The 12,621-nt window shown below is 39.9% G+C and overlaps 1 protein-coding gene across 2 annotated transcripts in view; it reads left to right on the forward strand.

Moving 5' to 3' along the window:
• Positions 1–12,621, forward strand: part of lactb2 (lactamase, beta 2) — a 44,873-nt gene that overhangs the window by 17,966 nt on the left and 14,286 nt on the right. For both annotated transcript variants that reach the window (XM_073040693.1, XM_073040687.1), the window contains exon 5: positions 161–309. In XM_073040693.1, coding sequence (XP_072896794.1) covers positions 161–309 — 149 coding nt within the window. The remainder of the gene's footprint in view (positions 1–160; positions 310–12,621) is intronic.

Below are 12,621 nucleotides of genomic sequence, written 5' to 3' on the forward strand. Positions count from 1 at the left end.
CTCAGATTTTATATTTTCGAATTATATACAAAACAGAAATGCCATAATCTAGCTAGCTGGTTGGGATCATAAATAGCGTTCAGTATATGGCCATGTGTTATCTGAATGAACAATTGAAATATTGCTTTTTTGATTTTTCACGCCCTATTTTGCATTCCAGGTCATGGCCCAGTTGTGCAAAATGCTTCTGATAAAATCAGAGAATATACATTTCACAGAAACTTGAGGGAACAGCAAATTTTGAAAGTTTTTCAAGAGCATCCTGGGAAGTGTTTCACCCCAGTGGAACTTGTTAAAATTGTGTATAAGGTAACCTTTATTTTTACATGCATGCTAATCTTGTGTTTGTGTTCTTGATAGAAAAGGTTTTAAATTGTGTGATTTAAAAACTTACTTATGAAGTCACTATCCTTCTGACTGAGAACCATACAAGATATTATAGCACAAGCCAGAGCAGTGGGAATGGAGACCAGGGCTGTGGTGTACTCCTTTTGCATGATGTGGGCAGTCCAGGAGACCTGCAGTGTCCCTGATGACTACCCCTGCGAGAAGTGCATCTGGCTGCAGCCCCTAACAGACCACATTACGGAACTGGAGCTGATGATCTACAGATTATTCAGGAGATAGAGAAGTTGATTGACAAGAGTTACAGGGAGTTATTCCTAAGTTGCAGGACACAGTAACGGGGTAACTGTTAGGAGTGTGAAAGGGAATAAACAGTCAGAGCAGAGTACCCTTGTGGCTATTTGGAGCAAGAAGGCTGCGAGTGAACGGCTAAGGATTTCAGGAGTTAAGGCAGTTTTACTACTTGGGGTAAAAGAGAGGCAAGACTGCACAGGCACATGACATCAGCCAGTATAGTGGGAAAAGTTTAAAAAGAAGACTGCCATATCCAGTGGGCAGCGGAGTGAGAGATAGCAGAGCGATAGGGCTTTGGCTCAACAGGCTTAGGCGGTAACAAGGCTAGGTAGGTCTACCTGTGTTAATTGCGGAATGGAAGTGTATGTGTGTGAGGCCAGTTTACTGTGCTCGGTGTCAGATGTGGGAGGTCCTTGAGTCCCGGACAGCCATATCTGCACCCGGTGTGTCGAGCTGCAGCTCCTAAGGGACCATGTTAGGGAGAGCGAGGAGGTGATAGAAAGGAGTTATAGGCAGGTGGTCACACTGGGGCCACAGGAGACAGACAAGTGGGTAACAGTCAGGAGAGGGAAGAGGAAGAGTCAGGTACAAGAGAGTACCCCTGTGGGTGTACCCCTTGACAATAAGTACTCCTGTTTCAGTACTGTTGGGGGGGGTAACAGCCTACCTGGGGGAAGCAACAGCGGCCGTGCCTCTGGCACAGAGTCTGGCCCTGTGGCTCAGAAGGGTAGGGAATGAAAGAGGAAGGCAGTGGTGATAGGGGACTCTATAGTTAGGGGGTCAGACAGGTGATTCTGTGGATGCAGGAAGGAAACTTGGATGGCAGTTTGCCTCCCAGGTGCCAGGGTCTGGGATGTTTCAGATCGCATCCAAGATATCCTGCAGTGGGAGGGAGAACAGCCAGAGGTCGTGGTACATATTGGTACCAATGACATAGGTAGGAAAAGGGAGGAGGTCCTGAAAAAAGACTACAGGGAGTTGGGAAGGAAGTTGAGAAGCAGGACCACAAAGTTAGTAATCTCAGAGTTACTGCCTGTGTCACGCGACAGTGAGTATAGGAATAGAATGAGGTGGAGGATAAATGCATGGCTGAGGGATTGGAGCAGGGGACAAGGATTCAGATTTCTGGATCATTGGGACCTCTTTTGGGGCAGATGTGACCTGTACAAAAAGGATGGGTTGCACTTGAATCCCAGGGGGACCAATATCCTGGCGGGGAGGTTTGCTAAGGCTACTGGGGAGGGTTTAAACAAGAAGTGTTGTGGGGTGGGAACCGAACTGAAGAGACTGGGGAAGAGGCAGTTGGCTCACAAATAGAGAAAGCTTAGAGATAGTGTGTGAGGGAGGATGGGCAGGTGATAGAGAAGGGACACGCTCAGACATATGGTTTGAGATGTGTCTATTTTAACGCAAGGAGTATTGTGAACAAAGCGGATGAGCTTAGAGCGTGGATCAGTACTTGGAGCTATGATGTGGTGGCCATTACAGAGACTTTGTTGGCTCAGGGACAGGAATGATTACTTAGAATGCCGGGTTTTAGATGTTTCAGAAAGGACAGGGAGGGATGCAAAAGAAGTGGGAGTGTGGCACTGTTGATCAGAGATAGTGTCACAGCTGCAGAAAAGGTGGACGTCATGGAGGGATTGTCTACGGAGTCTCTGTGAGTGGAGGTTAGGAATAGGAAGGGGTTAATAACTCTACTGGGTGTTTTTTATAGGTTGCCAATAGTTATAGGGATATCGAGAAGCAGATAGAGAAACAGATCCTGGAAAGGTGTAATAATAAGAGTTGTCATGGTGGGAGATTTTAATTTCCCAAATATCGATTGGCATCTCCCTAGAGCGAGGGGTTTAGATGGGGTGGAGTTTGTTAGGTGTGTTCAGGAAGGTTTCTTGACACAATATGTAGATAAGCCTACAAGAGGAGGGACTATACTTGATTTGGTATTGGGAAATGAACCTGGTCAGGTGTCAGATCTCACAGTGGGAGAGCATTTTGGAGATAGTGATCATAATTCTATCTCCTTTACAATAACATTGGAGGGATATAGGATCAGACAATTTAGACAAGTGTTTAATTGGAGTAAGGGGAATTAGGAGGCTATCAGGCAGGAAATTGGAAGCTTAAATTAGGAAAAGATGTTCTCGGAAAAGTACGGAAGAAATGTGGCAAATGTTTAGGGGATATTTATGTGAAGTTCTGCATAGGTACATTCCAATGAGACAGGCAAATTATGGTAGGGTACAGGAACTGTGGTGTACAAAGGGTGTAATAAATCTAGTCAAGAAGAAAAGAAAAGCTTACAAAAGGTTCAGAGAGTTAGGTAATGTTAGGGATCTAGAAGATTATAAGGCTAACAGGAATAAGTTTAAAAAGGAAATTAGAGAGCCAGAAGGGGCCATGAGAAGGCCTTGGCGAGCAGGATTAAGGAAAACCCCAAGGCATTCTACAAGTATGTGAAGAGCAAGAGGATAAGATGTGAAAGAATAGGACCTATCAAGTGTGACAGTGAGAAACTGTGTATGGAACTGGAGGAAATAGCAGGGGTACTTAATGAATACTTTACTTCAGTATTCACTATGGAAAAGGATCTTGGTGATTGTAGTGCAGACTTGCAGCAGACTGAAAAGCATGTGCATGTTGATATTATGAAAGAGGATGTGCTGGAGCTTTTGGAAGGCATCAAGTTGGATAAGTTGCTGTGACCTAATGAGATGTACCCCAGGCTACTGTGGGAGGCGAAGGAGGAGATTGCTGACCTTCTGGCAATGATCTATGAATCATCAATGGGGATGGGAGAGGTTCCAGAGGATTGAAGGGTTGCAGATGTTGTTCCTTTATTCAAGAAAGGGAGTAGAGATAGCCCAGGAAATTATAGACCAGTCAGTCTTATTTCAGTGGTAGGTAAGTTGATGGAGAAGATCCTGAGAGGCAGGATTTATGAACATTTGGAGAGGTATAATATGATTAGGAGTAGTCAGCATGGCTTTGTCAAGGGCAGGTCGTGCCATACAAGTCTGATTGAATTTTTTGAGGATGTGACTAAACACATTGATGAAGGAAGAGCAGTAGATGTAGTATATATGGATTTTAGCAAGGCATTTGATAAAGTACCCTATGCAAGGCTTATTGAGAAAGTAAGGAGGCATGGGATCCAAGGGGACTTTGCATTGGGGATCCAGAACTGGCTTGCCCACAGTAGGCAAAGAGTAGTTGTAGATGGGTCATAATCTGCATGGAGGTTAGTGACCAATGGTGTACCTCAGAGATCTGTTCTGGGACCCTTACTCTTAGTGATTTTTATAAATGACCTGGATGAGGAAGTGGAAGGATGGGTTAGTAAGTTTGCTGATGACACAAGGTTGGGGGTGTTGTGGATAGTGTGGAGGGCTGTCAGAGGTTACAGCAGGACATTGATAGGATGCAAAACTGGGCTGAGAATTGGCAGATGGAGTTCAACCCAGATAAATGTAAAGTGGTTCATTTTGGTAGGTCAAATATGATGGCAGAATATAGTATTAATGGTAAGACTCTTGGCAGTGTGGAGGATCAGAGGGATCTTGGGGTCCGAGTCTATAGGACGCTCAAAGCAGTTGTGCAGGTTGACGCTGTGGTTAGGAAGGCATACGGTGTATTGGTCTTCATTAATTGTGGAATTGAATTTAGGAGCCAAGAGGTAATGTTGCAGTTATATAGGACCCTGGTCAGACCCCACTTGGAGTACTGTGCTCAGTTCTGGTTGCCTCACTATGGGAATGATCTGGAAGCCATAGAAAGGGTGCAGAGGAGATTTACAAGGATGTTGCCTAGATTGGGGAGCATGCCTTATGAAAACAGGTTGAGTGAACTCGGCCTTTTCTCCTTGGAGCAACAGAGGATGAGAGGTGACCTGATAGAGGTGTATTAGATGATGAGAGGCATTGATTGTGTGGATAGTTGGAGGCTTTTTCCCAGGGCTGAAATGGTTGCCACAAGAGACACAGGCTTAAGGTGCTGGGGAGTAGGTACAGAGGTGATGTCAGAGGTTTTTTACACAGAGAGTGGTGAGTGCATGGAATGGGCTACCGGCAATGGATGGCGGATACAATAGGGTCTTTTAAGAGACTTTTGGATAGGTACATGGAGCTTAGAAAAATGGAGGGCTTGGGGAAGTCTAGTAATTTCTAAGATAGGGACATGTTTGGCACAACTTCGTGGGCCGAAAGGTCTGTATTGTGCTGTAGGTTTTCTATGTTTCTATCTTCCCCTGAATAACAAGTATATCATTTTGGATACAGTTGTGGGGGGACAATCTTGCAGAGAAAAACCACTGCAGTTAGGTCTCTGGCACTGAGTCTGGCTCTGTGGATCAGTAGCAAAAGAGAAAGAATAGGCAAACACTTGATAAGGGATTCGCTGGTTAGCGTGACAGATAGGAGATTCTGTGGATAAGGACAAGATTCCCAGATGGTTTTTACATTAAAAGAGGTCGAAGAAGCTCTAGGATCATTTCAAAGTAATAAATCTCCAGGAGAAGATGGTTTTCCACCTGAATTTTATAAAAAGTTTAAAGATTTATTAATTCCTCCTTTTATGGAGTTAATACATCAAGCGGAAAGAACGCATAAACTTCCAGAATCGTTTTCGACAGCTATTTTAATAGTATTGCCAAATAAAGATAGAGATCTTTTAAAGCCAACATCATATAGACCTATTTCTTTGTTAAACATTGACTTTAAAATAATAGCAAAAATCTTATCTAACAGATTATTTAAATACTTACCAAAATTAATACATATGGATCAAACAGGATTTATTAAAAATAGACAATCGGCAGATAATGTAACTCAGTTATTTAGTATAATTCATTTGGCTCAAAAGAGGGAGGAAATGAGTATGGCAGTTGCTTTAGATGCAGAAAAAGCATTTGATAGATTGGAATGGGATTTTTTATTTCAGGTATTGGAAAAATATGGATTAGGAGTATCTTTTATAAAATGGATTAAAACCTTAAATACTAATCCCAAAGCTAAAGTAGTGACAAATGGTCAAATTTCAACACCATTTCAGTTAACAAGGTCAACTAGGCAAGGTTGTCCATTATCACCTGCTTTATTTGTGTTGGCGATAGAACCATTAGCTGAATTAATTAGAATGGACCCAGATATTGAGGGTTTCAGAGTTAACCAGGAGGAATACAAGATTAACTTATTTGCTGATGATGTTCTGCTTTATTTAACAAACCCATTGCACTCGTTGCGTAAATTATCCTCTGGATTAGAAGAATATGGGAAAATATCAGGTTACAAAATAAATTGGGATAAAAGTGAAATTTTACCTCTTACTAAAGGAGATTATAGTCAATGTCGATTAATAACTCAATTTAGATGGCCGACAAACGGTATAAAATATTTAGGTATAAGAGTTGATAATGATATAAAGAACTTATATAAATTAAATTACTTACCATTATTGAAAAAAATTCAAGAAGATCTTGATAAATGGATGATATTACCAATAACATTAGTAGGTAGAGTAAATACCATAAAAATGAATATATTCCCTAGACTACAATACTTATTCCAATCACTACCAATACAACTACCCCAGAAGTTTTTTCAAGAGTTAAATAAATATGTGAGGAAGTTTCTTTGGAAAGGTAAGATGTCAAGAATATCGTTGGAAAAATTGACATGGAAATTTGATCTAGGAGGGTTACAACTTACAAATTTTAAGAATTATTATAAAGCAAATCAACTTAGATTTATTGCATCTTTTTTTGAGAAAGATAGACCGGCATGGATTAGAATAGAACTAGATAAAATAGGAGAAAATACACCAGAAGATTTTATATATAAATGGGAATCTAAATGGATATGGGAAAAGAAAGAATCTCCTATATTAAAACATTTGATTGACTTATGGAATAAGATAAATGTTGATGATGAGACAAATAAATCTTTATTAGCAAAGAGATCTTTAATTCAAAATAGACATCCCTTTTACAATGGATAATCAACTTTTATATAATTGGTTTCAAAAAGGGATTAGATATATAGGAGATTGTTTTGAAGGAGGCATATTAATGTCATTTGATCAATTAAAGAATAAATATAAAGTATCAAACAACACTTTTTTGTTACTTCCAATTAAGGGCTTATTTAAGAGAAAAATTAGGTCAAACAATATTATTGCCGAAATCTAATGAAATAGAAACTTTAATTCAAAAAGGAAAAACTAAAAAATTTATTTCTTGTATGTATAGCTTGATTCAAAAACAGGCAATTAAACAAGGAATCCATAAGTCAAGACGAAACTGGGAAAGTGACTTGAATATTAAAATTGAAGAAACAAATTGGTCAAGACTATGTCTTGGTAGTATGACAAATACAACAAATGTCCGGTTAAGATTAGTGCAATATAATTTTTTACATCAATTATATATTACACCACAAAAAATAAATTAATTAAATCCAAACTTATCTGATCAGTGTTTCCGATGTAACCAAGAAATCGGTACTTTTTTACATTCTACTTGGTCTTGTTCTAAAATTCAACCTTTTTGGACAAATTTAAGAGTTTTATTGGAACACAACTTCCACATAATCCAATATTATTTTTATTAGGCGATATTGAAGGGATAAAATCGAAACCCAAATTGAATAAATATCAGAAAGAATTCATAAAAATTCATACTTGGGTATAGATCGTTGGAAGAATGAAATTTCCAGCTGTATTCCACTTGAAAAAACTACTTAAAATTTAAGAGATAAATATGAAACATTTTTGAAAATTTGGCGCCCTTATTTACAAAAGACAGGATTAAATATATAGGTGCTCCAAAGATAAAATAATTGGTTATTTGGGGAAAGAAATAAATATATATACTAAAGTTATTATGAACTCCATGGAACATTTGGGGGTCTTCCGATATCCAGGCACTCTCTCTTTCTTTCTTTTTTTTTCTTTTTCTTTTTCTTTTTTTCTATAGGGATGTTAGGGGGGAGGGGGGAAGGGTATATATTTTTTTCTTTCTGTAATCATTTGAAAACTCAATAAAAAAAAGTTTAAAAAAAAAGATTCCCAGATGGTATGTTGCCTCTCAAGTACCAAGGTCAGAGTCATCTTCGATCAAATCTCTTCTTAAGGAAGAACAAACATCGGCACCACCACCGAGCACTCAAGCGTGAACAAAGCAATAGCAAAGACGCAGACTTGCAGTTACCCCAGAGACTTTGCATTTCACCTCGTATGCGACATATCACAGGTTCTCTCTCTCCCTAATAAGGGGGAAAGAGGTGTCTCCATTTTCCCAGCAAGCGGGGAGACATAACAACCAACTTGCAGATTTACAATGTTAAAAGTCCGCTAGGTAGCTTTTTTCGAGCTCTGTACCCAAAAAACAGGGCACACAACTGCAGATTTTCCAACTCCCCTGACAACACACGGGTCTCCTGTCGTGACACCGACCCTCGATCTGTCCGTCTCCAGAGCCTTGAGATCTCAGGCTTCCGAATCCGAGCCGGACTCTTAGGCCGAACAACAATGGTCGATTGTGAAACCCCGAGAGCGGGTCCCATTCCCGCAAAGAACTGTAGTCAGCGTGTAACTCCAGGTCAGGGTCTTCTAAAGAACCCTGAAAGGGAAAAATGGAGATACTAAAGATGGAAGTAGAGCTGTTTCCGAAGATGTAAGCAAAGGAGTTGCTGTTAGGTGCCTTTAACCTTCCTAAGCTCCACTTTCAATACTCTTGTAATATTTGTATATCTGTGCACTTGTAATGCTACTGTGACACTGTAAGTTCTTTTGAATTCAATAAGGTATCTATCTATCTGTATAGTTCAATGCAAGAAGTGTTGTAGATAAGGCAGATTAACAATACATGAATAAACTTATGGAATTATGGCATTGTAGTCATTTGTGAGCCTTGGTTGTGAGAAGAGCAGCACTGGCTGCTCAGTGTTCCATGATTCCGTTGCTTTAGACATGATAGAGGAGGAGGTATTAAATGGGGAGGGGGGCATTATTCATCAGAGAAAATATTACAGTGCTCAGAGAGAGCACACTGGAGGACTTATCTACTGAGACAAAATAGATGTAACTGAGAAATAAGAAATGATGACCACATTAACAGAGTTTATATTATATAACTCCAAGTGGTCAGTGGGATTTAGAGGAGCAATTTGGCAGAAGGATAGCAAGCAGTTACAGGAAATATAAGGTTATGACATACTGTAGGTGATGTTAACTTTACATATATTGACCAGGACTCCCATACTGTCAAAGGACTGGATGTGATACTTTGTTAAGTGTGTTCGGGAAAGTTTCCTTAATCAATGTAGAGGTCCCAATGTGAGAGTATGATGCTGGATCTTCTATTAGGGAACAAGATAGGGCAGGTGACTGAAGTGTGTGTAGCGAAACACTTTGGATCTACTGATCATCGGTCCATTAGTTTCAAGATAGTTGTGGAGAAGATGGGACTGGTCCTTGGGTTGAGACACTAAACTGGAGAAAGGCCCATTTTTATGCCATTGGAAGGGATCTGACAGATGTGGATTGGGATAGGTCATTTTCTGTCAAAGGGGTGCCTTATTAGTGGGAAGCCTTCAAACTTGAGTTCAACTTGAAATTTGATAAGAAGAAAGTAAAATCTGATGCAGCAGTATTTCAGTGGAGTAAAGGAAATTACGGTGGTATGAGAGAGGAGTTGGCCAAAGTAAATTGGAAGGAGCTGCTGGCAGGGATGACAGCAGAGCAGCAATGGTGTGAGTTACTGGGGAAAATGAGGAAGGTTCAGGATAGATGTATTCCAAAAACAAAGAAATAATCAAATGGCAAAATAGTACAACCGTGGCTGACAAGGGAGGGCAAAGCTAATGTAAAAGCAAAAGAGGGCATACAGCAAAGCAAAATTTAGTGGGAAGATAGAGGATTGGAAAGCTTTTTAAAAACCTACAGAGAGCAACTGAAAGTATCATTAGGAGGGAAAAAATGAAATATGAAAGCAAGCTAGCAAACAATAGCAAAGTGGATAGTAAAAGCTTTTTCAAGTATGTAAAAAATAAATGAGATATGAGAGTGGATATAGGACCGCTACAAAATGAGGCTGGAGAAATAATAACAGGGGTCAAGGAGATGGCAGGTTAACAAAATGAGTATTTTGCATTAGTCTTCACTGTGGAAGACACTTGTAGTGTGCCAGATATCAAAGGGTGTGAGGGAAGAGAAGTGAGTGCAGTTACTATTACAAGGAAGAAGGTGCTCAAAAAGCTGAAAGACCTAAGAGTACGTTAGTCACCCAGACCAGATGAACCACACCCTAGGGTTCTAAAAGAAGTAGCGGTAGAGATTGTGGAGGCATTGGTAATGATCTTTCAATTATCATTGGACTCTGGTATGGTGCCAGAGGACTGTAAAATTGAAAATGTCACTCCAGTCTTTAAGAAAAGAGGAAGGCAGCAGAAAGGAAATGATAGACCAGTTAGCCTGACCTCAGTGGTTGGGAAGATGTTGGAGTCAATTGTTAAGGATGAGGTTATCGAGTGTTTGGTGACACAGGATAAGATAGGACAATGTCAGCATGGTTTAAATCTGTGTGTATAAAGGAGATGCACTGGATGTTGTATATTTGGACTTTCAGAAGGCCTTTGACAAGATGTCACACATAAGGCTGTTTACCAAGTTAAGAGCCTATGGTATTACCTGAAAGTTACTGGCATATTTAGAGCATTGGCTGATTGATTGGAGCCAGTGAGTGAGAATAAAAGGATCCTTTTCTGGTTGCCTGCCAGTGACTAGTCGTGTTTCGCAAGAGTCGGATGTGGGACTGCTGCTTTTTGTGCTGTATATATCAATGATGTAGATGATGGAATAGATTACTTTGTTGCCGAGTTTGCAGATGATATAAAGGTTGGTGGAGGTGCATATATGTTGAGGAATCAGGTAGGCTGCAGAAAGACTGGGGCAGATTAGGGGGATGGGCAAGAAAGTGGCAAAAGAAATACAATGTTGGAAAATGCACCATCATGCACTTTGGTAGTAGAAATAAACATGCAGACTGTTTTCTAAATGGGAAGAAAATCCAAAACTCTGAGATGCAAAGCAACTTTGGAGTCCTTGTGCAGAACAACCTGAAGGTTAACTTGCAGACTGAGTCGGTGGTGAGGAAGGCAAATGCATTTATTTCAAGAGCCTAGAAAACCAGAACAGGGATGTGATGCTGAGGATTTATAAGGCACTGGTGAGGCCTCACCTTGAGTATTGTGAACATTTCTGGGCTCCTCATCTAAGAAAAGATTTGCCAGCATTGGAGAGGGTTCAGAGGAGTTCACAAGGATGATTCTGGGAGTGAAAGAGTTACCATACAAGGAATATTTGAAAGCTCTGGGTTTGTACCCACTGGAATTTGTAAGGATGAAAGGGGATCCTATTGAAACCTTTCGAAAGTTAAAAGGCCTAAACAGAGTAGATGTAGAAAGGATGTTTCCCATGGTGGGGGAGTCCAAGATAAGACGGCACATTTGTGGGGCATCCATTTAAAATGAAAATTCAGAGAAATTTCTTTAACCAGAGAGTGTTGAATTTGTGGAATTTGTTACCACAGGCAGCAGTGGAGGCCAGGTTTTTGTGTTTATTTAGGGCCAATTGATAGGTTCTTGATTGGACATGGCATCACAGAAAGAAGGCTGGGAAGAGGGGCTGAGGATGAGAAAAAAAGGATCAGCCATGATTGAATGGTGTAGCAAACTCAATGGGCCTAATGGCCTAATTCTTAAGGTCTAAATTTACAATCAAATTCCATATGTATCATCATATTCCACTTTGAGATTTATTTTCACTGTTGGAATTCTTGATAATAGCCTAATAGGCCCATTATCTTCAACTGTATTGTCACTGACCTCCTGCCACCACGTCAGGGTTGGTCTATTTGCTAATGATTGTAAATTGTTCAGATAATTTCTATATAATTAACCATTCCATATGTGGCAAGTCCTGGACAACATCCAGACAGGGACTGAAAAATAGCAAGTACCATTCATACCACATGAGTGCAATTGTCATCAGCAAAAAGAGACCTAATTGCCTTTCCATCACGTTAAACCTTAATATTTTTGTGGCTTCTATCACCGGTCTCCTGATTAAATGGAAGGTTATCAGGATAAGTGATTTAAATGTTTTGGTTGCTGGAATGTACCAGAAACCACCTGTTCTAATGGCTGTTGGGTCACATCCTGAGTTTTTAAAACCTGAGCATCAGCTTAAATGCCTATCAGGAGTGTTATATAATCTACTCCTCTTAGATGTTTGAGTACAGGTGGAGAAATTCTAGGGGGGACCAAACAGACTGCTTGTTTTATTAAACTGACCTTACCATGTATTATTTGGAGAAAGCACTGAAGCAACACATCAGACTGCCTGTAGCTGCATTTCCAAAACTTGTACCTTCCACTGTAGCAGGCACCAAGAACCCCGTATCACCCTGTCGTGAACATACATTAGTGTTCCTTCATCGATGTTGGGTCAATAAAAAACTGAATTACAAAATGCCAACGAAGTTATTGGGGCACCTTTCTCTCACAAAATGGCTTAGTTGAGAAAGTGACCTGTAATTACCCTTGCAACTCGAACAGGGTGATAAATGTTGAATTTACCACAAACACATACTCTCTAGAATATTCAATGGATGAAAAATGAATGCAGCCTTGCTAGATATTGTAGGGTATATGTAGCATTTAAAAAATCTTTTCAATGACTCTTAACAATGTACAGTATAATGATTTAAAACTATCTATATTTGTGTAAGATGGTTCTTAACCATGGCCTGGTTGTTAATTCTCAACAGTTCACAATCATGATATTTATTGTTATGCTAATATTAACTGCAGGGATCTCTACATTGTGGTTTTGATCGTGCCAAAAGTATTATAAAGTATTTTGGTTGTAAAAGGCACATGTAAGCATTTATTTATCTGCTAGTTTCTCAGGTTAAGGGTTTCAAAT

The sequence above is a fragment of the Hemitrygon akajei genome, chromosome 1 (genome assembly GCF_048418815.1).
Source record: "Hemitrygon akajei chromosome 1, sHemAka1.3, whole genome shotgun sequence".
NCBI lineage: Eukaryota > Metazoa > Chordata > Chondrichthyes > Myliobatiformes > Dasyatidae > Hemitrygon > Hemitrygon akajei.